The sequence below is a fragment of the Nanorana parkeri genome, unplaced genomic scaffold (assembly GCF_000935625.1).
Source record: "Nanorana parkeri isolate BGI_ZX_2015 unplaced genomic scaffold, ASM93562v1 scaffold717, whole genome shotgun sequence".
Taxonomy (NCBI): domain Eukaryota; kingdom Metazoa; phylum Chordata; class Amphibia; order Anura; family Dicroglossidae; genus Nanorana; species Nanorana parkeri.
The window spans coordinates 297,109-323,469 of NW_017306985.1; the positions used below are offsets into that span (position 1 = coordinate 297,109).

The window sequence follows — 26,361 nt, forward strand, 5'->3', positions numbered from 1 at the left end:
TTCTCCCCCCCCCCCCCCCCTTTACTTTCCCCTGGAAATCCTGCAAATAACACACCTTCTGTACCTGGGTGACTACCCTCACTCCTCCACTGTATCTATGGAAGGAGCCATGGTTATCATTCAGACGGGACTTCAAACATGTCTGCCTTTGTTAATTTTCATTACATGGGGGATAATGGGTATTAGTCATTTTGACAAATAAGATCTTTCAGCTCACAGGAAATGACATGGACACGGCCTATTTCTGTACTTGCTGAAAATGTTCTGAGCCTGAAAAAAGAAATGGTATGCAGCCACCACATCTAAGGAGTGCTATATATTACATTTTGTTCTTGAGTTTAGTTATGCTTTAAATGCCACTACATACAGTACCTTCTTATATATCAGGTTTTGCTAGTCAACACAAGCTAGGCCACAATGAGAAAAAAAAACAAAAAAACTTTTTTGGCTAAAAAGAAGACACACTTATCTGCCAAAAACATAAACTGCGGTATTAAAAAGGTTATAGAAGGCCGCAGCATATCCTGCAGCCAAAATAAAGCATCTTTTTAGACATTGCGTCCTTAGTGGTAGCTTCAGTTTGATCAAAGAAACCTTCTATTATTATACCAGTGGTAAAAAAAGAACTGTATGTGGCATTTAGATCACTACAAAGCATCAATGTCTAGTGATATTTTCCTTCTCCAGATGTGGTCTTAAATCGTATTCTTAGTTTTGGATAGAAATGGGTAAATTACTGTGAGGTTTTTATTTCTGTCTGGGACACCAGTGGGCAGATTTTCCCTCATGTCCTGTCCTTATGACACCCGCAGAGATCGGGAAGGTGCAGGCATCAAACAGACAGAGAACCAAGAACATCGTTAGAAGTTCTAATCCACATGTGTCAAACTCAAGGCCCAGGGGCCGAATCCGGCCCACCAGGCCATTTCCTAGACTTCTACTTTCACATCTAGGTATTAAGTTATCACTAAAACCAGTGATAATCGAATGCAGGGGCAATTATGATAAAGATTAGATACATTGATATAGTCTTACAGATACCTTTTGAGGGCAACCATAATGTTGATGCGGCCCACGATTAAATTGGTTTGACACCCCTGTAATCTAATCCTTCCCCCCCATGCTACAATTTTTTTTATTTTTGTGTTCTTTTTTGAGAGATTTCCTAGTGCTCTACCCAAAACAAAATACCTGGAGTTGGCCTTTCACAGTTTTAAGGTGTCAGCAAAGCCTGCTTGCATTAAAATACATATACTGGAAATCATTGCAAAATGTCAGGGCCCAAACCTTACTTTAAGCTCCACCATCTGAGGTGGAATGACTTTAAAAATGCCACTTATCTCCAAAATACAAATGGCTGGTTAACTTCAAGAGAGGTTTACGCTTGTCAGGTTTAGGTGGGCTGACTGTGTGAATAACACAGAGCAAGCACAACAACATTGTTTGTCACTTCTAATAAAGGCATGCAGCAACTGATACAAAAGGTGTACGTAATATGGAGGAAGGCAATGTTCTGAGGGAACTTTAATTGCAGGAGTAAGACATGACAGGGGGATAAGCTGTGAAGAAATCAGCATGAGCAGTAAGGAGCTTCGGAGGAGGTGAGTTCAAATCAGTCCGAGTTGCCAGGCACAATCATTTTCAGACAGAGCACACCAACACTCAACAGCAATGGGAGGAAAATGAAGAGTGAAGATCAGGAGAAGAAGAAAGGAAGGAGGGTGGATAATTCAGGAACAGCCAGGAATAAGAGCCATTAAGAGGTAATAGGAAGAATTAAGGATGGGTAAGAAGGAATATCATCCAACCCAAGACCACCTGTCAGAAACAACCTAATTCTGCATATTCGTGTACATGTATAACTTTATTTTAACAGATTATGGAAAGGTGAAAGACTCTTAACTCACTGGTGTCCAAAAATAAGCAAACATTCCTTCTGGAAGATAGCACAGAAAGTCCAGTTTGAGGAAACAATAGGTCTTCAGCTTAGCAAATTACTAAAGATTTATTTTAATCAGGACCCGCACATGGCTCTCAGGTGCCTGATGTTGCTGAGGAAGCCTGCCAGCAGTTGCTTAGTAATTTGTATCTCATTCAAATGTTCACAATATTGTCAAAGGTTTCTTAGTGCTATTATTTTATGCATCTTGTGGTTCAGTGCCATCTCGGGGGCTTACTGTTAAATTACTAACTGTAACTTAAAGGAAACCTGTCATGACAAAACCATTAAGGTGGCCATTGCTGACCCCTCTTTTTGAAAATGATAAGTTTCCTGTTTGCCATGCAAATCCACTAATTTCAATTTAGTCATCAAAGTGGAATAACTATGCAGACAGGAATATCTCACTTTCCTGAGCTGCATACTTTATCTGGATCAGTGCTCAAATGACTGAAGTCAGTGGACAGCAAGGACAACCTCCATGTTTCTTTTATGGCAGGTTGCATTTAATGGATGGCTGAAAAAATGTTAGGAAAATATTTTGGGATGCATTGAAAACTGTTTGTTTACACTATAGCATCATACTAATTGTTATTGAGATTGTAGTTCCTGTTTGTGTTCCCTGTGTGTTAAGTAGCCACCACTCCAAGTTTGCTCCCATGATGGACTACAATATTGATACAAATTAGTAAACTAGACGTGAGATTGTCGTCCGTTACTGGAACGAGCTTGGAGTGGTGGCCACCCTCCAGAAGGAAGGACAGTGTCAGCCTGAATCCAGAGATTATTTAAGGATCTACAGCTAAATGAGTTTAGTGTCACTTTTAATTTTAAAAAATGCATTCAAGTACCATAACTATTAGTACAAATGTAGCTTATCTCCGTATCACTCATCTGTAGATCCTCAAATCATCTCTGAACTGGTGCTGACACTGTCCGTCCTTCTGGAGGGGTGCTATGTTTATTCCCCAAGGTCCCTGTGTGCGTTGTAAAGTAGCCACCACCGCTCCAAGGTCGTTCCTGTGATGGACTATAACTTCAATACAAATAAGTAAATGAACCGAGAGATTGTAGTCCATCACCGGAGCAAGTTTGGAGCGGTACAACACACACAGGGACCATGAGGAACAAAAGCAGCCCCCCTCCAGAAGGAAAGACAGTGGCAGCACAAATTCAGAGATGATTTGAGGATCTACAACCGAGTGATACACAAACTGTATTTGTTTTAATAGTTAAGGTACTTGAATGCTTTTTTAAGATTTAGTGTCATTTTTAAATTTGTTGCTGATCTCAGCTGGTAGTTATGGATTTCTGCACACCGATGTCTTTGGACCAAGACCTTTATTCAATCATGGTACAATAATGTGCTGTAACCCACAACAGTCATCAGAACATTGATAGAGAAGTGGTGGTGGAATTGATTGGTATACTGCATTTTGCTCTTCGCTTTACTAAACAATGACCCTAATGAGGTAGGGAGGAGATAATGAAGTTGGCCTGGGAAACTGGAAACCATTACTTTGTGGCATGTCTAAAACATTTATGACAGCCAAACTTGCTTCCATACCAACTACTTCAGTTATCCAGTCAACTGGGTTTAGTCAATTAAGAAAATAGCACAGTGTCGTGTTCAAAAGAAACCAACCGACCTTTTCTGTAATTGATCTGACTTCAATATTCTAAAATCTGATTGGTTCCCACAGCTTACCCTAGTACTGCTAATTTGACCATTTTATACATTTGTTTGAACCTGGATTTGAAGTAGCAGGTAGGTGTTGCTACGAGCGAAACTGCCTGGCAACAGGGCAAGAGACAGTAAATGGGTGGAACATGTGCACCACACACATGAAGTTCACATGACTAAGGAGAGGAGGCACACAGGTCACATGACTGGAAATGCGTGACATACCGTGACGAGTGTTCCTCATGGGTCACTGATAGTTATTCTGAAAAATAACATGAAGTCAGAGGCTAAGAGCAGCCACAGCCGAAAGCATGTAAAGGGAACATATGCATACACAGAATTATGGCTGGCTGTGCACAGATACATATGAGCATACATTAACACACAGCCACAGCTTGACTGTTCTAGGTAATCAAAACGGAGACTAGTTCATGCATATAAAAACACAGTCAGACCTAAAAGAGGTCATATATAAATAAAATACATAAATATGAACATGTACATGGTAATCAGAAGGGAGATGCAAGAGGAGTCACCTGCTCCGCTACATGGCATTGATGCATCTGCAAAGGTTCATAAATGACCTGCCTTATTCAGTGAAGAGTTGTACAGTAAGCCAACAGGAATTCATCTTTTACTGGGCTCATTTCTAGAGTGAATCCGAGTGGTTGCTAAAGACTACTGCACATGAGAATAAGAACTCTATACTGAATAGGGCCTCCCATGTGATTAGAACCTTCTGTCACCTTGCAGAATTAGAACATGCCTAGTGAGTAGGCCGCTGTCCAGAACGATGTGCAAAGTACAAATAAGCTAGCACTGATTAGCTACTATAAATTTACTCTGCCTTACTAAATAAGACTGACAATACCTTAATAGCACCATACCTGTGAGGCAATAGCGTGCAGAATGTCCCAGCAACCAATCAGAATCTGCTTTTCTTGGCTCAACAGTACTACCTTGTTGAATACTTATTTTTGACTGACTGCTGCACAGTATTGCTGTTTGCATTGCTCTTTTAAACAAACCTATCCCAGATGAACTGTCTGTGTAGCCCCCAAGCAGCCAGACATAAGCTGCATTCTCCAACTGTTCTTTTTTTTCTCCAATGTATGTTTGAATCTGATTGTTTGCTGTAAGTGATGCACTTTGATAAGGCCCCACAAGAGCATACATTGCATTCTGTGCTGTCTAGCTTGAATTTACGAAGCACCTACGATAACTGAGCATCACACATACAGAACATAAGTACACATATACATTCATGCAGAATTATTGTTAATATGTATGTCTATATAAACAGAAGCCAAGGCACACAAAATAATGTTGGTTGATTGGACTGGTTCAGTATATAAAAACACCCCATAAATGGACAATCTCACATAAGAGGCTATTCAAAATATCAGTGAACCATAGTAATCCATCAGGAATCACCTTCCAGTTGTAGACAGATAAAACCCACTACTGCTATAGATTTTTTTGTTTGGGGCTTGTGCTTATATTGGATATTTATGTTGTATTTTGTATATGTCACATTTGTGTATCAAATTGTCTGATTTATATAGGTATTATTACCATCTGAGTGTCTCTATTAGTAAAATTCAAATTTTTTTCATTTGGCAACAGGCACCTCTTCACGGTTGTTAGTTGCAATTACACTGCCTGCCCAAAAATAAAGTCACAGTCTAATATTTTGTTGGACCGCCTTTAGCTTTGATTACTGCACACATTTGCCGTGGCATTGTTTCGATAAGCTTAGGCAATGTCACAACATTTATTTCAGTCCAGAGTTCCATTCATTTAACTAAACTAAATTAACTAACCAAGATCTTGAAGTGATGATGGGAGAGTCCTACCGCTGTGTAAAGTCTTCTCCAGCACATACCAAAGATTCTCAATGGGGTTAGGGTCTGGACTCTGTAGTGGCCAATCCATGTGTGAAAATGATGTTTCATGCTCCCTGAACCACTCTTTCACAATTTGAGCCTGGCATTGTCATCTTGGAATATGCCCGTGCCATCAGGGAAGAAAAAAATCCATTGATGGAAAAACCTGATTATTCAGTCTATTGAAGTAGGCAGCTGACTCCATTTTATGAGGACATAAATATTGTTGAACCTATTATCCAATGGAAGGCTCTTATTTGCTTATCTAAATCCAAGTGGTGACTTTTTTGGGCCAGGAAGTGTATATTAATGAGTGATTTCTGTACATGCTTTAGACTTTGTTTGTAGGGGCAGATTTTAGACTGCTCTGTTGTCTGATCTTATTGTTAGCAAGGCAGGCTTTATTTAATGAGGGGGAGCTGCTGTGTTTCTCCTGTGCTGTCAAATAGTCGTTTAGTTAGTCAGTGCCTGTATGCGTTTAGGACAGTGGTTCTCAACCTTTCTAGGGCCAGGACCCCTTGATAATATTTGCCAAGTTGTAATGACTCCCAACAGTAAAATGTAGGGATGCACCAATACTAATATCTGTGCGGGCTCTCTGGCGGTCAGTGCAGGCTTTGCGGTGGCCAGTGCAGGCTCTGTGGTGGCCAGAAAGACTTATACTGTTTATTAAAAGATATAGGAAATTCGGCTGACAACATACAAATTCAAAGTTAAATTGCACTGTATGATGAAAACAAACAGGCTGTAAAAACTATACCACTGTGTGCTCTCCTAATAACGTAATATAGTCAGTGCACAAAGCTGCACCCTACACGTTTCATCCGATCGGGCAGCCTAAGGCCATGGTCCTCAACCTGTGGGTCGCAACCCACAGTTGAAGGGGTTGCCATGTGCCTTGTGTTGTGCTAGGTGTGAGGCTCCTCAGCCTCATCCTAGCGCAGCAGCACGGGCTCTGTGGTGGCCAGTAAGTCTTATATGATTTATTAAAATTATATAGGAAATGCGGCTGACAAACAAATTCAAAGCTTTAATTGCACTGTATGATAAAAACAAACTGGCTGTAAAAACTATACCACTGTGTGCTCTCCTAACCTAATATAGTCTCCTAACGTATCTAACATAATATAGTCAGGGCACAAAGCTGCATCCTAAACGTTTCATCTGATTGGACCAAGAACCAACCAAGGCAGTGGTTCTCAACCTGTGGGTCGGTCGACTGTGCTAGGTGAGAGGCTCCTCAGCCTCCTCCTAGTGCAGCAGTGCAGGCTCTGTGGTGGCCAGGGCAGCTCTTTGGTGATCAAGCTGGAACTCGCTTCCCCTCACTCCTGCCTGCTCCCCTCTCTTTGATCCTTCCCGGCTGCAGCACCATCTAGCAGCGCAGTCAGAGAACTGACACTGCTGCACTAGGAGGAGGCTGAGGAGCCTCTCACCTAGCACAGCACTAGGCATGTTGCAACCCCTTCAACTGTGTGTTGCAACCCACAGGTTGAGAACCACTGCCTTAGGATGTCCGATCGGATGAAACGTGTAGGGTGCAGCTTTGTGCACTGACTATATTACGCTACTAGGAGAGCACACAGTGGTATCGTTTTTACAGCCTGTTTTTATCATACAGGGCAATTAAAGGTTTGAATTTGTATGTTGTCAGCTGAATTTCCTATATATTTTAATAAATGGTATAAGACTTTCTGTTTTACTAAAGTCTTTTATTTTTTATTTTTCTGGGGGGTGAATTTCCTTGGGAGATTCCTTTTGATTAAAAGCCCCACTGGTGGAGTATGCCTTAATTGAGAAATGCTGGGTTTTTATATTGCTTGGAGATTATAGATTAGCAAGTGCAAATTGACCTCTGAATATCCAGTGTCTGTCTGGTGTTTTGCCATTTTTGCTTGTTGAGTTTGTGGCAGTAGCTGCAAATGTGTGTCTTGGTTGTACAAACATGTATTGATCCCTGAGAAGTTGGGGGTCTGTCTCTTTGGTGAGTTGCCACCTTTACCCTTTGCTGGACTCTAACTGGAAAAGCTACCAAACTGACCAAAATGTATATTGAGTTCTGATGTTTTGGAGTGATAGTTTGGGCAGGTAAAATCTTGATTTTTGTTGGTAGTCACGATTATTTATTGGAATGTACAATTGAGGACTTTATATATCAGTCTTTTTTGCAAGCTGCTACTTATTGTTATTTACTTTATATTGAAATAGTGCGGACACAATACACATTTATTTACACAATAATCCAGCAAACTGATATTTAAGGTTCCTCCAAAACTCAACTTCCTCCTGTTCTGCAAACTATAACAGGTACTTTACCATCAGCATGACCGCTGGCTTAGGGACAGAGAATTGAAAATATGAGAAAATAAAAAAAGTAAGTTCCAAGTTACATGTGTGTAAAGCTTTTATCACCACAGAACTTGAACACAAAACCCATAAGGGATTTGTGACAGGAAATGTCACCATGATGTCACTGATGGTCTAGGAGTGAATAATGAACCTCATTCTATATACAAGACAAAATTAATGAGAATCTAACAGTCTTAATAGCTGAAACGGGGAAATAATATGAATATAGCCCTAAAAGGTACTTCCGTAGTTAATGCTCAAATGGAAACAGACATATTTCTGAGTAGGCCTGGTGTAAAGCCTATGTCCAGCCAAATTTGTTTCTTTTAGTTTTGGATAGAGCTGGGGAAGACTTGCCCTCTTTTCCTGTTACTGTGAAAACGTTTTCACCAGATGGAGTGAGGAAAAATCTGAAAAAGGGATACAGGTAGGAATACATAGATGACATAGATGATAGTTTGACCATTCCTCTACTCTACCAAATAAAGAAGCTTTTGTATTACTTCTGTGCCAGCACCAATAAAAGTCGATTTTTCTATTAACATTTGTGGAAGAAGCCCGGTGGAAAGTGATGGGATATACAGTACATGCATCCAATTAGAAACGGGTACTGTTCTGGTATTCAGCACCTGCAGTAACAGTGGCTGCTAAATACAATAGCTGGCAGCAGGAATTCCTCCATCCACACTGTTTAGCATGGATGAGGAAATCTAATAATTTCTCTCGTTGAGCCTGCAGGGCCAAAATCTAACTGTGAATGGCTAGCTTCAGTAAGGGAAAAATCTCCCTAATAGAGCCCTGAAAGGCAGGAAATACCTGGCAGGAGTTCAAATCCCTTTCCATAATGTACAAACAAACAATTCACCCATGCAATCCTGTATCCCCGCCTATTACCAGGTGATTGGAATGTAGTCCTCTGCTTGGCACAAATATGAGAAAAGCTGGTCAGCACACCTGCTGGAAACTGTAACAGCTGGTACTTTAATGAAGCAGTTGCCTTAGCAACAGGGCCGGCCTTAGGGGTGTGCGAGCAGTGCGGCCGCACAGGGCGCCATGGCAACAAGGGCGCCGTGCGGCCGACACAGCTCGTCCTGGAGGCGGCTTCTCTCCCCCTCACCGCTGGGCGCTGGCCCTCCGATATGACAGCGCTCCCTCGTCCACCGTCTGCCCCTTCGGGGGGGCGCAGGAGGGAGCGCTGCCTGCTGTCAGGATGGCCGAGTGGGGAGGAGATCGGAGCCGCTGTCATCCTGTCAGTTTCAGGATGACAGCGGCTCTGTGGGTGGCTGAGCGGAGGATCGGTAAATATCAGTGATATTTACCGGTCCTCCGTGTGAGAAGGACAAACACTGGAGCGATCGTCTGATCACTCCAGTGTTTGTAAATAACTGGGGACACATAGTAGTATGTGTCCCCAGTTATGAATGAGCAGGCTGTGATTTTCATCGCAGCCTGTTCATTCAAAATTTTCTCAATGGGGAGAAGCACTCAGTACAGAGGCTCCTCCCCATTCAGAAACTATTGATAGTAAGTATGAATGGGAGGAGCCTCTGTACTGAGAGCTCCCCATCCATTGAGTCCTCAATTTCTTTTCTATTTTAAAAGGGAAATGTCAGGGGTCTGTTTAGAAAACAAAACAAAAACAAAAGAAACACTTTAGCAAAGAATAATGCCCTGTATTGCTCCACGGCAACCAATTTCCTGTTGTCATATTTCCAGTGCAGAATAGGGAAGAAAAGTAACTATTTTCCATGAGCTACACTGGCAATGTTTCTTATATTATGCCTTTAATAAATGCAGTCTGCGATAGTTTGCACTTAGCTTATCCACAGAGCTGTAATGTCAGAGAAAAAAAATCTCCTGATGGTCCATTCCAAACCCTTAACTACCCTACCCCACAAGTTCTCTCCCAGAACTGCAATCTGCCACAATAAGCACTGTGGCAAACACTGTACACTCCAGTCCTTGCCTAACAGTAGTACACAGACCCTTTACCAATTCACTCTCTCTATTTACTGAATTATGAATTTGGTTTTATATCTTTATTTTGTGTTAATAAATGAACACAACAATAAAAAACCCCAGACATATGAAGTTTTATGTAAGCACTGAAGCTTTGTGCTAAGTTTTCTAGAGTAATATTTGCAGCAATAAGAGCTTTCCTATGGAGCTACAGCTAAAACCTCAAATGTTCTGGTTTTGTACCCAGTTTGGGGTTTTCTTAGCTAATTTTTCTAAAAAGATTTGCCCCAGGTAAGTCAGGTTAGTTGGAAGATATTTGCATATGGCAATAGTCATAATATGCTACAGATTGGATTGGAGTCAGGACTCTGATCAAGCCATTGTAGATGGTCCCCACTTTTGTCCTTAAGTCACTCGAGTATTAACTTGGCCTTCTGTTTTGGATTGTTCTGCTGATTGATTTGCCCTAAGCTTTATTTTTTGCTCAATCCATTCTACCATTGTCTTGCTATTGATATTGTGAGCAATGATAAAATTGCTCTATACAGATCAATATGAACTTTAGCCAAGATGCTCTTAATCTCTTCTCATCACCAAAGCTTTTTATCACAGCTAGGCCCTTCCCAAACTTTATAGTCAACTCTAAATGTGCCTTTTCACGATTCTTTTTTAGTAATGGCTACTTTTGTGCCATCCTATACAGACCAATTTTGGAGAGAAATAGAGAATTTGATATAATTAACTGCTGCACCTTTACCCCAGGGTCAGCTTCTGAACTCTAAAGCTCCTTCCAAGTGGTTGTTGGTCTTTTGTGTCTTCTCTTCAAGAGGGTTTTGAGGCATGAACGTTTCTAGGTGGCATTTAAACGTTTTGATAGCTGGCACTTTCTGATAACTGAACCAGCATTCAAACAATTAAATATTGTTTTTTACCCTTGTCTTAAGCATGTATTTTTTAATATTGCATCATATCTTTTAATCCAGATGATGATTTAAAATATACAGTGCTCTCTATAGCCAATTAATGTTTGAAAACTATTTGAAATCTGCCTAGAATAGAGGATCAAAGTAACTATCAAATAGTATGCAAAGTTACCCTTAAAAGATTAAAAGACGTTATTGCTGCAAATAGAGTCTCTACAAAATACGGAAATGGGGGGATTCAGTACTGACTGTTTTTTTTGTAACATTGTCATAAACCAACTTTCTGTTTTGGTGCTTTGATATAAATACTGTATATTGCATAAACCAAAAGTTCTCCGTTCAAAAAATGAAGAACATAGATGAAGTGTGTAGGTTCTTTTCCAATGTATAGTCCCATCCCATCTGATCCACGAGACAGAAGAGGGACCAAATAATTAGCTGTGACTCTAAAGTTACCCCTAGAGGGTCCTGTCTGCAAAGAGATTCTAACTTCCCATAATGATGGGAACCATTGCTGTACTCCTCCTTTAGTCTAAAGCTTGAAGAGACTTGGGAGGGAGGGATGTTACTCATGAAAGCAAAGGCTGCAGCCACCGCCATATATCAGGAGGGAAGGTAAAGGAAAGGTATATAGAATAGAGAAGATGCAATATGAAATGAGTACAAGTAAAAGTCATTAATAAAAGCAGGATGCAATGAGAAAAGCGCATGGGTGAGGCGTCATGAATACTGTGACACACATGCAAACCTGCACATGGATGACCATAACATCTTGAAATATGATGGAAATGCTCACTGCTTATATATGAACCAGAATCTGGTCACAGTGCAAATGGTGTTAAAGAGACTACAGTTATAAATATCACACATTGATGTTTTCAAACCGTGAAATTATAGCTCATCTTCACCTATCTATTAGCATTACCCAGAGAGTCTAGAGAAGGCTGATAGTTAATCTGAAAAAAACAGTACACAATGGCAATGTAATTCTGGCCATTACTGGGACAATTGTTGTATGACGTCTCAACTTTAGAGGACAACAAGCTGCGAAAGGCTGCTTGCTGATGCCAATATGGCATCTGTAAGCTGCTGCTTGTGGAGACTTCGATGAATGAGTAGAAGCGTTTCAGGGTCAACACCACCATAAGTCGCATTTGAAATGCCCTCTACCTATCCCATCCTTCCCACTTTTGTACATACATGTTTATTTCCTGTGCTGTTTTCCCAGTGTCTATAGAAGCAGGAGGCAGACAATGGCCATGGGTGTTATCTCTGTAATCCGCTCATGAGGGAGAGGTTTCTTCAATGCCCCAGCACTAGACACTAAAACATTTTTTAATTAGCATCCATAATATTAGAAGAGCTAATTATGAGTAACCAGTTCTGTTGTGACTTGGTTCTAATTCCTTTCTGTAGCACTATTGAAGGACACTGCAGGACACCCTGCACATGTTACAGAGCAGATGCAGTCATTTTGTGAGCAAAATATTTCTAAGCAGCCAGTTCACTAGGATACACTCATGTCAGCTGACAGAAGAGCTACTGTGTTGCTGGGATGTTGTGACAGCCAATGTCTTCACATTGGCTGTGATATGAGATAGCAAGCCCTGTGTACTGAAAACAGCACTATCGGGCACAAATTTGAGGACCTCATACTGAGTGGTGAAGAGCAACAGCATGTCCTGTTCGAGAACATGCCATGTGATAAGAGCCTGCAGGAAAAAAAAAACCTGAGAAATAGCTTTGCCTAGAGAGGCCAGGGAGACAGAGAGACTGCCCTGAAGAAAAGGTAGGAGAGATGGAAAGACTGCCCCAGAGAGATAGAGACAATGCCCTGGAAAGAGAGACTGAGAGAATGCCCTGGAGAAACAGAATCTACCTTGCAGCGATATGGACAGACTGCCCTGAAAAAAAAAATGGTGACTGCCCTGGAGAAAGATGAAGAAACAGTAAATACCTTGCAGAGGTCTGTAGAGACTGCCCTGCAGAGTGAGATCAAGACTGCCCTGGGAAATAAGGGGAGAGGAGAGATGAGACTGCTCTGAGGAGTAGAGACTGCCCTCAAGGAAGAGACAGACAGGCTGTCCTGGAGAGAGAGAGGGTGAGACTGTCCTTTTAAAAGAGAGACTGTATTGGGACGTAAGAAAGAGACAATAAGACAGTTCTGGGGCCCAATAGAGACAAATAGAAACTTGTATAAACTGCTACCTAACACACTGAGCTATTCAAATTGTAGAGCCAGACAACATATCATTAATACATTCCAGAATGGCAGTGTTGTGCACTTTTGTGCCTTTTTACAAAGGGTATAAAAGGCAGCCCAACACACAATATATATTTGGGCATTTATACCAGCTGTACAGCAGCAATGCCATTTTTGTATATGCCCCATTGTATGCTCTTGCGGGCATCTGTAGTAAAATCCCCGAGCTCAAGGCTGATCTTTATATAATGCATTATCATTTGAGAATCATGGTGACCCACTTTTGGGTTAATGTCTTTGTACTCAGGCCAGACAGAGAGAAGGTACTGTTCTGGATCCTAGTGAACTGACATCACGCTTTTATATGTAATGCTGTGTGTAAGATACAATAAATTGTTATATCTCTACTTGCTGTCAGTTTCATGGTTTGACACACTTGTGAATGATGTAGGAAGCCTTTTATTATGGGGTCAGCTGTGTATTTTGAACTCGATGACATGTTAATATTGATGGTATTAGACACATCACATTTGTTAAAATGTGAGGACTGCAAGCAGAGAAAGAGGAGTTTAACTTGGGTGAACCATTCCTACCTGCTTTCATCATGGGACTACAGTAAGTGGCCACCTTCACGATTTCCTTTAACAAACAAATGAGGCTTAATCATTAAAAAAATGTGAGTGTGACATAACTATTAATTAAAGGGTCAGCCCGACCAAAAGCGATATTTCTGTTTTCGGTAGATGCTGTCAGGTTAAAACAGCCACTGGCTTCCTATAACCAAGGATGGACAAATTTAATGTAGAGCTTAGAAGCCAGTTAGTTCAATCTAGACTCCATTAAATTTGTATTTTCCTTTGGTTAAAACAAAAAGTTAGATGCCAGTTATTACATGAACCCTGGGATTTGTCTGCTTACAAAAAGGGATACATTCACTAACCTGTATAAACCAATGGATCATGCAAATTTGTTGGAGGCGAGATTTTTGCCAATCCACCATAGTTACATAGTCAGGTTGAAAAAAGATACATGTCCATAGTTTTACTCCTTTCTAAATATGGACGCTTACGTCATTGCAAATGCAAGGACATGCACCATGCTGTCCTAAAAAACAGAGGGTGTTGACTTGTATATTCGCCTGGTGACCAGAAATCCTGAGTGATGTGCAAATTGCCCGAAAAGGAGCAGGGGCTCTCCCAACTACTGAAATTAAGTTGTGTTCTTCAGTTACAACTATTGCTAATTTACTTTGCCTGGGCAAATATTTGGCCCTTTGAAGTGAATTTGGATGCTCAGGGTTTCACTCATCTTTGATATTGTTTGGGTTCTAGATAGTGAAATCCCTGGACTTGGGCCTGTTCTCGGCCCTGCCTATTGCTGTGATCATTTAAAAGGAGGTCCTATTTTTAAAAAAAATTCCATCTTTAATTACTGAGACAAGTCAAGAGCTAGAAATTTCAGACTCTTTCGAATTCAATAATACAGTGAGAGGTTCAGCAGTGTCCATCAATACTTAATAAATCAGTTTTGGATGGTCTGACCCTTTAACGTCATACTCTTCTATTAGGAAAGTCTGAAAGCATGCACTGTCTGAAAAAAGAAATGTGGAACAAAGATATTCTGAAAGTGTCACATGCTTCCACAGTAGTATCCACACTCAGTACTGGAAATGGAACTTTTGGTGCTAACGCTGTCTTATCTGACCAGTACAATGAGAACTGAAGCTCAGGGTGACAGGCCTTCTATTTAAAGCAATACCATACTGTGTAAATACACTTAACCTGGGCCATGTGGAAAAGCTTTGAATTTAGCTTTAAAAGGAAATCACAGCAGTTAATATGGTTAAAGGGCCACAAAACCTAAAACAAAAGTTGCCTTTGTACACAAGTTATTAAAAGTATTCATAGTCATGTACTTAAAGATTCCATACCTTTCCAGGATTTCAGCTATTTCGCTCTGAAATATCATAATTTTATTTGTGCAGCCATAAAAGGCTGGGGGAGGCTGAAAAGGTGCTGACTGCAGTGTCCTCCAATAGGATTACTGGATTGGAAGTGAGCTGTTCTATGTAAAATTGTACAGCTTCAAGTGGTAATGTAATTAATCGTATAAATAAACCAACACATGATTTAGTGACATATAACTGACAAATTAGTGATGTATCCATGAGCAGGCCCAGAAAAGAGCTATTTTATTTATATAATAAACCTAGAACTGTAGTTTCACTTTTTTGAACATTTAAAAATCAGTAGACTATTGATTCTTAAATTCTGTTGTAGCTTCTAGCCATGGGTCTTCAAATCTGAATTTTAACACACCTTTCTCTCTAAGTGTAATGTAAATAAATGTCTCAGGGCTAAGGTTAATCCCTTTGGTCATTGCTGCTCATGGTTTAGATAGACTTACCTAGGGACACCAGGAGGGGCACGGTTAGGTCTTGAGGGAATCTGAGGAGGAGGACCGAATGGGTCAGGGGAAGCCCCAGGCCTGGAGGGCACTGGTGGTGCATTACCAAGAGTGGCACCAGGTGGTGGTGGTCCTGGAGCTGGTCCTCGAGAGCCAGGTCTGGCTGGGGGTACAGCCGGTGCTCTCCTCTGCGGGGTAGGGCTTGATGTGGGAGACCTGAAGTAGAACAAGCAATATCAATTTGAGTTGTAGCAGATGTGATAAGCTTAGAACTGGTGGAACATTTATTAAAAGGGATGTTTTACTGAAGGAAAGATGGAGGCTATCATTGTTGACCCCTTTCTGAAAATGCTGGTTGCCTGGCTGTCATGATCCAATCATTGTAATGCTCTCTGAGTCATTGATCAAGAAAATGCACAGAAACCAAAGTCAAAAAGTTAAACCATCTGCATACTTGTTCTGGGTAGAAAAATAATTGATTCATTGTGACCGCCAGGTAACTGGCATTGTCAGAAGGCTCCATGTTTCCTCAGTAGAGGTTTTCTTTGGCCTGGGTTGGACACCAGGAATGGGCAACAAACAAAAAGGAGTGGATGAGCCCACAGTTTAAATGAGAACTCTAGATAAAAAAGTTATAAAGCTGCAGCAGCATGGCCATATAGCTGCTTAAAACAAACAAAAAAATGCACATTTAAAAAAAAGCTTGTTATCTTTACAAGTGTGCTTAGCGTAGAGACCTACAGCAAACAAAGTCCTGTCAAGTTTAATTAATAATTTGAAAAAAAATTTGTCCAGGTTCTCTCAGGATCCGGATCTGAACCCAGGGCCTCTGCTGCGTCGGGCGGTGGCTCTACCTGCTGAGCCACTCTGAAACCATGGATAGTTCCTTGCCTGCTCTCATGTGTAATCCTCAGGTAAACCTAGTTTCTGCTGAACTCCTTGCTCCTCCCTTGAACTTCCTATTTTAGCCATTCCTCTGCACTTCCTGTTTCTGTCAGATTATTGTGTTCCTGCCAATATCTTGCTTCCTGCTCCCTCTGTGATACAATCCTGTCATACTGCTACACGTGTACCGACCTTTGGCTGCTGATTCACCGACTACTCATCGTCTTCTGCTTCATACCTGATACTTTTGGCTATTGACCTCGGCTTGTTCGCTGACTACTCTTCTGCTTGCTCCTATAGTACTACCCCAGGCTGCTTGTGTACCAAACCCAGCCTGTTATACCACAAATTTGCCTGCTGTTTCAGCTACTGGACTCTGAGCCTGATCCCAGATTGTGACATTCTCCTCCAATCAGAGTGTCCTTATCCAGAGAACACTTTGTAGGACACCACAGGCTCCATGCCATGACCTTAATTTTAAGAATGAGTGAAAGAATCATAAAATGCAGGTGCAGAGTGGCAGAGAGCGGCCACATCTGCTCTCCATTATAAAAGGACCTCTAAGTCATAAATATGAAAATCGGAAAAATTATTTCAGACAATTCATAAAATCCTTTTCTGGGAGTCCATTGAGGGACACAGCTCTGAAGGATTCTGAGACATAGGGTCATGCTGCTGCCTCCAGGAGAACAGACCCTAGGCAAAAAAATGAAAAGCCTGTAATTTTAAGGACATAACCCCTCCTACCTCACAGTTGTAGTAAGCATTACGAAGCAAATGACTGGAGGGAGCTGTTTCCCTCAATGGACTCTGATAAAAGTATTTTATGGTAAGAACAAAATCCTATTTTTTCTATTGTCCATTGAGGGACACAGCTCTGAAATATTCTGAGACATAGGGACTTTTTAAAAGCAGTCCAAAACAGAGGGGCAGGCACCATAAAAACTAGAAGAACCAGCTCAAATACTCAAACAGCTGCCTGAAGAACCTTTCTGCCAAAACTAGCATCAGAAGAGGCAGAAACATCAACTTTATAAAACTTTGCAAATGTTTGAACAGAAGTCCAAGTTGCGGCCTTGCAATTTGAGTAACAGAAACTTGATTCTGAAATGCCAAAGTACTTACCTACCTGGTAGAATGAGCAGAGAACAGGAAAAGGAGGAACCATATCCCACAACTCAAAAGCTTGAATGACAAGCTGATGAACCACTTATAATAGCGGATCTAGAAACTGAACAACCTTTTCTAGGATCTTCAGAGAGGACAAATAAAGAATCCAGAATCATAAAGGGAGCTTTGGCTGACATAAACTCGAACAGCTCGCACAACATCCAAACAATGAAGAGAAATTTCCTTATGATGAACAGTAGCTGGACAAGGTGAACGTAAAACATTGTCTACATTTAAATAAAAAGCAAAAACCACCTTGGGTAAAAAGGAAACCTGCGTTCTCTAAACAACCTTGTACCTATGAGGGACCTATATGGTTCTTCACCAAACAAAGCAGAAAACTCGGAACCCCTTCTAACCGAAGTAATGGACAACAGTAAGGCAACTTTTTTAAATGACTAAGATAAGGTTCAAAAGGAGGTTTTTGTGGAACAGATAAAAATCAAGTTCAGATTCCATGGAGGAAGAGGAGATCTAACCAGAGGAATCAAGGAATCATAAGCAAGAGATTGCAGAAAAAGGAACAACAAGGCAGATATGACCCTTTATGGTATTTTGAGTTGAAGGAAAGACAACATTTGCAATATAGAAAGTGGGGAAAACCCCAAGGACTCACACAAACAAACAAAAACCTTCCACGTACGATGATAAATCGTATGAGTAGAAGATCTATGAGCCTTAATCATAGGCAGAATAACAGAATCTGAAAATTCCTTTGTCTTTCAACACTTGGGTTTCAACAGCCAGGCCAATAAAAACCAGCGACTGAGAAGCAGAGTGGAAGTTTGGGCTCTAAGATAAACAGATCTGGCTGGGGATCGTCTATCTACAGATGAACCAAATCAGCACCACACACCCTGGAAAGCCAATCTGAAGCGACAAGAATGACTGGAATTCCTTTGTGTTCTATCCTGCAAAGCAGATAAGGTAATAGTGTTAGTGGAGTAAAGACATACATCAGTGTGTACTGATCCCACAGAGCTGCTAAGGCATCTATTGCATTCGCCATTGGATCCCCTCGCTCTGGACACAAATCTGTCCACCTTCTTGTTGTGACGAGAAGCCAGAAGATCCACATCTGGCATTTCCCAGTGGTGACAAAGTTGATGAAACACCTGGATGGATAGACCATTTGCCTGGATCCAGACATTGTCTACTAAGAAAGACTGCCTGCCAGTTTTCTAACCAAGGAATGTGCATCGCTGAAATCGCTGGAACCTGAAGTTACAGCCAATCCAAAATCGACTGTAGTTCCGCACTCCTGGTGCCTCCCTGGTGATTGATGTATTCCATTACCGTAGCATTGTCTGACTGAATCTGAATTGGACACCCAGACAGAAAATGGGTCCATTGAAACAATGTCAGACAAATTGCCCAACAATTCCGGGACATAGGAAGCTTGGATTTCTCCAGAGACTAACAACCCTGCACATACAGATGATCCAAGAGACCGCCTCATCCCATAAGACTGGCATTTGTCGTGACAATCTTCTAAATTATGGGAAGAAACAACTTTTCCCATTGTCAACGCAGGAGATATCAACCACCACAACAGAAACAGACTGGCTGGGGCACTCAATCTGAACATCTTGTCCAGCGATAGGAGACTCATCCCATGCTGTAAGAATGTTCTTCTGTAAAGTCCTGGAATGGAACTGAGCAAAAGGTACTTCAAAGGTTAACACTAGGAATGCACCGATATCGATACTAGTATTGGTATCGGGCCGATACGGGGCTTTTTCATGAGTACCCGTACTCATGAAACTGTCCTGATTCTAATGACGGATACCGGTCCTTTAAATTTTTGAACAAGTTCGGGTTCCTGATGTCCCGTGCTTGCTGGGGACCTCACAGTAGCTGTCCTTGGTAGTGCCAGTCCAAACACACATCTCCTCCTCCTCCCCGAGGCCAGCACATCCCTGGACAGCTCCACACTCACCCGTACAGGACTGGAGCGCCTGGCAGCCACCAGTACAGCTATGGAGAGCCACACATACAGCCCAGGTGAGTTGCGATCGCAGCCTTGAAGAGCCCGATGCCCCGCAATAGCCAGTACAGTCCTGGAGAGCCCCGCACGCAGCCCCGGTGAACGCCCGCAGACACATCACTGCACTTCTCAATGACCCTTGCAGCCTTTCTGGAGCCTGCCATACCCTCCTGAGAGCAGACTAAGTAAACTTTTATACTGGGGCTGCCTATTGTTGTTCTCTTATTGGTGTATGTAACAGTGCTAATCAAATACAATAGTGAATGGCAACCGGCTATAGAGGACTACAAATCTCAGCAATTCAGGATTGCTGATTGCCATTCTCCATTGCTGTATAATCATGGATTGATGGGATCTGTAGTCCTCTATCACTGGTTGGCATTCTCCATTGCTGAATAATAATGGATTGAGTTATAGTTCTTCGTAATTATAAAGAAACTGCCCTAAAAGCATTAGTCTGCATTGTTTTAGAAAAACAATGTCACATGTGGCTTTAAGAAAAAGTATCAGTAATTGGTATCAGCAAGTACCTGAGGAAAGTACTTGGTCTTGAAAAAGTGGTAATGTTGCATCCCCAGTTGACACCATCAATCCCAGTATTCTCATGCAGGTTCTCAAAGAGGAATGGTGATAGGATCACAGCGACCAAACTTGATCCCGCATCTTCAATATTTTGTTCTGAGGAAGAAACATTTTTACTTGAAGGGTATTCAACAGAAGATCCAAATAATGTGACGCAACTAGGGATGACTTCTCGATGTCCAGAATCTACCAGACGTCCTCTAATGTCCACAGCACCATCTAGGTATTGAGCTTCAAAGTAGGAAGAGACTGTTCTTGAAGTAAAAGGATGTCTAAGTATCAGAGAATCAGAATGCCCTTGCAACGAAAATATTCCAGAACCGGGGCAAGAACTTTTGTAAAAGCCCATGGGGCCGAAGGGAAGAGCCACAAATTGATAATAATGTTAGCTTATCAGAAAACGAAGGATATGCTGATGTGCTGGAAATACAGAAATGTGTAAATACACATCCTTTAGGTCTATGGAAACCAAAAAAATCTCCTTGTCTAAGAGAGGCTACAACCGACCGAATGAGTTGCATGTGCAATTTGTGAATATGTACAAACACATTGTCTGATTCTGTATTTGAAAGCACTCTGTCTTCCTTGGGTTCCGTAAACAGGACTCCTTGGGAACCGTAAACAGGCTTGAGTAAAAACCTTGAAAACGTTCTACCAAAGGAACGGGAATAATAACACCCAGATCCAAAGGACCTTGAACTGTGCAAAAAAGGTTTGTTCGACGCTGCTGAGATATGGGAGACAACGAAAAAAAACAAGGAGGCAGAAGGAGGAAATGTAGTCTGAAATTGTATTTGCAAACTCCATCAGGTATTCCCCCACCATATATAGAAAAGGCGGGAACAGACCTTCATGCTAAAGCAGACTTTTTAATTGCCAGGGATGTCTTAAAAAGTCCACAGGTTTGGAAGTTTAAGACATCTTTTGAAACTGGGAAGTGGGTAATTGTTCACTTTTTCCTTCTGTAGCTTTTTTAATAACCTAATCCAAGGCTGCTTCAAAAAGATGACCTCTCGCATAGGGTAAATGCAAAAGGCCCTTTTTGCAGTGGGGTCCCGCCAACCAGCCAACATAGCTCTGCGTATCTGAATGGAAGAAACAGACACACAAGACAAACAGACAACAAGCATCAAGAAACGCATTACATATGAAATACGAAGCAACAGTCATCTGATCCACACAATCAATAAAATGTGGATCTACTGCAGCAGTCACCTGTTCTTTATTTAAAGATTTTGTCCAAGTAGTCAAAGTCTGGAAAATAAGGAGCATAGCCAATAAAGGTTGAAGAGCCAAACTATTTTACGAATAAATGTTACCAAACAGAATCATCCGGAGAGACTTAAGTGTCTAGGAACCAGAAGTGGCTTATCCAGAATTTCTTAATTCTTATATAAAAACAGGATAAAGATGAAAAATCTTGCAGACACACTTACGTTTATGTGAACCTAGACCAGAAATAACCGCAAAATCATCGAATTTTAAAGAGTGTGTACAGTCTCAATTAAGAAAGCAACCGTTTCTTTCTGATGCTGATTGAATCTGTCACAGCCCAGCTATTGCATCAACGATATGGCATAGTGTTTATGACAAGCATACTTTCGGTGTATTGTATTCATGAGCTGAATCGATGTGCTATAATCCTTAATCAAGGAAAGAGTGCACGACCCAGGCACCTAGATAAGTAGGGATGCACCGATACCAGTATCGGTATCGATGCCGATGCCGAGTATTTGGGCGGAAAAAAAAGAGGGATAACACCCAAACTTACAAACATGAGGTAAATACTTTTTTTTTTTTTACTCATAACTTCATGGCCCCGTTCCTGACATAACAGGAATCCCCAAATAATACTGGCCTGACCATTAAATCATGAATGGACGAAGTGTAAGTACTGAGGCCCGAAACAACATGCTTCATGGCAACTAGAGAAACTTCTAGGATTGAACTTATCTGACATGTAACTCTAAGTTTTGTTGGTTAGCTAGAGAGACATGCAGATCTAATAATATGCAGTATTAGTCAACTAGCAGCTCTTGGTAGTAAAATCTTCAACGAGGAAACAAAGTCAACTAAAATAAAGTAGAAGATAAGGAGACATCCATTGCACCGAGGGCACTAAGTGCACCTAGGAGGTGTGAGGGGTTATGTCCCTAAAGTGACAGGCTTTTCATTTTTTTTGCCTAGTGTCCATTTCTCCTAGAGGCATAACCATATTCCTAGAATTTTTCAGAGCTGTGTCCCTCAAATGACAGTGGAGAACGGTGTTTACTTGTATCCACATGTAAAAAAATTATGTTTGAATAAAAATGTCTGGGTGTCCCCCCTAAGACCCCACCTTGGTTCCAGACCATATTCCAGCTGTGCGACTTTCTTCAACAGTAAATATATCCTCAATCTACAATTAAAATCATATTCAACTGCAGAACATTTATTTATGAATTGCAACCTTTAGCGTACAGATATTGGTGTATTTCACAGTAAAAAAAACAGGTGTAGAAAGCCTTTCATTATGCAAGTTTAATGGTATTTTTTTTTTTCTTAAAAGAAGTTGTCCTTTAAATACATCTCATCCATGGCTCAGCTGTTACAAGAATGTCAATACTGTCATTCTCCTCTAACGACGGCTACCAACCACTAGAGGTGGTTGAAATTTAGAAGCCTTTTAGCTAATAATATGAGTTGTGGCTCTTGCTGTTTGTTCTTCACTTACCAGATCATTTTGTGTCTGCTTACCTGCGTCCTGCTGGTATGTTCTGCACCTGTAGCCAGGAATCATCCACAGGTGGAGGCATAGGGGTGCTGCTGGTCGTCGTGTTAATGTCCCCGATAATACTTAAGGCTTCTTTCAGGGCATGATACATGCGCAGCATCTCGTCTCTATGCTGTGCCTGTTCCATTGATTCCTCCATCAGTGTATTCTGGTCGCTGCATGAGTACAAGTTAGCAAGGAGCTCCGAATGGATGAACTCCTTTGACTAAAAAGAAAAGCAAAAAAATTAACTCTTCTGTCTGCCTGTAGCTGATACTGGAAGACGTGAATGGTTTGTCACAATAAACCATGTCCTTTAGGAACACCCACCCACCGTAGCCACCAATCGCTGTGGCACCACACACTTTGGTGGTTTACCTTTCTGCAGCCCACAGAAATCTGTTCCTACCATGTAAGTCCCACTTGTATTTTTTCCCCCCAAGACAAAGGTTCCCAGTCCTACCCTTGGTGTGACAATGATGTTCTGAGGTGCTGAGTGACTGCTGAGCTTGTCAAATTAACACATTATCATTCTAGCATTGCCATGGTAACAATCACACAATATGGAAGTATACATAGGACTACAGTTGGGAGTTAAACACACTTCCACCACACACTGAAACCTTTCTTATTGGAAGAACAAAAAGTCTCATCTACAATTATTGCTACCATGTTACAGCACAACATCAAATGTATTGCTGATTTACAGGTGAGCTTTTAGGTGCTCATATCACTTACACTGTATAGGCAAATTGAAAAGCAAAAAAAAAAGCATTCAGTATATTTCTACAATACAAGCGCATTTCCCTATGGTTTGTCTCTAACAATAGTTAAAGTGACATTAAAGTATTTTTTTTTCCCTTCCCCCAATGTTAATGTCAGCACTTACCTTAAATGATGTCTATTAATCCGATCTTCTTCTTCTTTCCTTTTCATCTGTCCCTCCAGCGGGGCGGCGGCAATCCGATCCAGCGCTGACTCCTCTGAGCTTGCTGGCACTTCCTGTCCCATGGTGTCTGCATGCGGGTGCACGCGTCCATATACTTATCTTGTGTCTCTCCTCGTCTCCTGGCCGAAAATCTGAACTGCGCATGCGCCCGCCCCAAGATCCTTTGCGGCCGCCCGAGATTTTTCAGATTTTCGGACAGGAGCGCGCAGCGAAGACACAGGTACGTTTTTTTTTTCACAAGTACATTTTTATTGTGTTTATACATATCATAGTTTCAAACAATAATCAAGTAGAACAAGCTGTGAAATATACACTAATTAGGGTCAATATGTGAGGTGGGAATGGGGGAAGTGTTTCCCGGGATCAAGTCAAGTCATACTTTATAGAGATCAGTTTCGTGGATAGCTAGCATGTCTCACTTGTTAAGCCCTAAGAGACAAAAGCATTACTTGCATGCCGTAGAAGCCCAAGTGTTGCTAAAAAGTTGTATTAATATTGTTGTAGGTAGTTGGGTTTGGGACCCCATGGAAGGACCAACTGCGTTGACGTTGCAGATCTAAGAGGGCATGCCAGGTTGTGCTGGTATGGCAGGACCTGATAAAGAGAGGTTGGTTAGGATAGAGAAGAGCGGGTTGTGTGATGGTTTAAAGGAGGAGCGGAAAAGAGAAGGAAGAATAAAGAGTGAGAAAGAGAGAGCGTCTCGCCCGCTTCCAGTGGTACCGAATAGAGTATCAGGAGCTACGGCATGTGAGGTCGGACCGTAGGGAGGAACGGAGGTGGGGCTAAGGGGGGAGAGATAAAAGGTGGATTACCAGAGTATTAGGATCCAGGTATTACTGTGTTAGGGCGGTATACCTTTCTGTCGCTTTGAATAAGTGCCAGGCAGCCCACGTTTTCACGTAGCGAGGCATGGTGTCTTTGTCACTGGAGATTAGTTCCTCCATGTTTGCCACTGTGTCTATTCGAGACAGCCATTCCCTTATTGGAGGCGGGCAGGTCGCCTTCCAGTGTCTGGGAATAACTGTTTTAGCTGCGTTTAGTAGGTGTAAGACCAGGGATTTTTTGGAGATGTGTTGTGATTCGTCGAAGTGGCACAGTAGGAAGGAGGCTGCAGAGAATTCCATTGACAAACCAGTTATGACTTTAATGAGAGAATGTACTTTGGTCCAAAACTTGGCTATGAGTGGGCAAGTCCACCAAATGTGAAGAAGCGTACCCACGTCTTGGGAGCAACGCCAAAATGTGTTGGGCGTATCAGGGAAGATGCGATGAAGGATCTCAGGAGTTTTGTACCACCTGGAGCATATTTTGTAGTTGGTTTCCTGAACTTGCACATTCAATGAGCTCTTTAGCAAAAGATCATCCATTCTTTCCCATTACCGGGAGTAAAGGTGATGGATAAGTCCTTTTCCCAAGCCTTCATGGAAGGAAGAGTTGGAAGAGAAGAGGTCTCCGATACTTAGGAGTAAGTTTCTGAGACTGTATGCGAGATCCTACAGAGATTTTCGAATTGAGTAAGGGGCCGTGTGTAGTTGTGTCTAGTTTGTTGTGAATTGAGAAAGTGGCGAATTTGCATGTATTGCCACAATGGTAACGGCCCATCTTGGGTCTCTGAGTTGAGGTCAGTCAAGGATCTGAATCTCCCTTGGGCATCAAAGAACGTTTGCGCCCGTGGGACCTCTTTGGATGACCAGCAGCGTAGAAATGAGGAGTGGAGACCCGGAGGAAAGGCCGGGTTCATGCAAACCGGGGTGATGGGACTGAGTGTGGATGAGAAGTCCGTGCTTCTGCATATCTCATCGAAGAGGTGCAGTGAAGTACCTACCATAGGGTGGGAGAGCACTTGGGGAGGGAGTAGGGATCTTTGGATCCAGGGCCAGGAGCCAATTGGGAATCCTACTTGAAGCTGTTCTATCTGGACCCAGTCTTTGTATGCCCCCGTGGCGCCCAGTCTATGATGCGGGTTAAATGGCAAGCTTTATAATAGTTGTGCACATGGGGGAGCCCTATGCCTCCATGGGATTTTGAGCGGGTCAAGGTCGAGAACCCTATTCGTGGTGATCCATCATTCCATAAGAAGGTGCGTTGACCGAGGAAAAAAAAGGCCTGGGTGGAGATATGGGCACAGTCTGGAACAGGGACACAGGTAAGTTTTAACCTCTTTTAAAGCGTTTTTTTGCTTTTTAAAAAAAGGTTTTGCATATATCTACTGCTTGCTAGCAGTAGATTTATGCCAAAAAACTGAGGGTTTAATAACCCTTTAAGTACAGAAATATATCTGTCGATCTGTGAGAAATCCAGTGAACTTCTAATTTTCTGTAGTGAGCTGACAACTCTGTCACACTTAAATACTAAGCAGTGTTGTCAATCCTTCCTGAGTTCTTCCTTCTGGACTACAGAACATTGACCTTTATATTATAGAAATGAGGAGAGGTGGAGGTGTTTTGAAGGCCAGAAGAAGAAAACTCACACAAAGCTAGCAACACTGCTTGAGATTTCAGAAGAGCAGAGATGGTGTTGCCAGCCCACTACAGCAATTTTACAGCAGTATTTTTCTGTAGTTGTAACATTTCTTAACTACTTGCCGTCCATGACATTGTAAATAAACGGATGGACAGCAAGCTGTAAATTTAAATTTTTCTGCTCGCACAAGTACATTACACTGATAGGTGTACACAGCCGGCGGCTCT

At 41.8% G+C, this 26,361-nt stretch overlaps 1 protein-coding gene across 19 annotated transcripts in view; it reads right to left on the reverse strand.

The window, feature by feature from the left end:
• DNM1 (dynamin 1) overlaps positions 1-26,361 on the reverse strand; it is a 142,028-nt gene that overhangs the window by 4,106 nt on the left and 111,561 nt on the right. For 10 of the 19 annotated variants that reach the window (XM_018564041.1, XM_018564047.1, XM_018564045.1 and 7 more), the window contains 2 exons: positions 22,707-22,948; positions 15,347-15,562 (listed from right to left, as the gene is read on the reverse strand). In XM_018564041.1, the coding sequence (XP_018419543.1) occupies positions 15,347-15,562; positions 22,707-22,948 (458 nt within the window). Of the gene's footprint in view, positions 1-3,848; positions 3,886-13,533; positions 13,580-15,346; positions 15,563-22,706; positions 22,949-26,361 lie in introns of all 19 variants that reach the window. The other 9 variants (XR_001941625.1, XR_001941623.1, XR_001941624.1 and 6 more) reach the window with 3 other exon arrangements.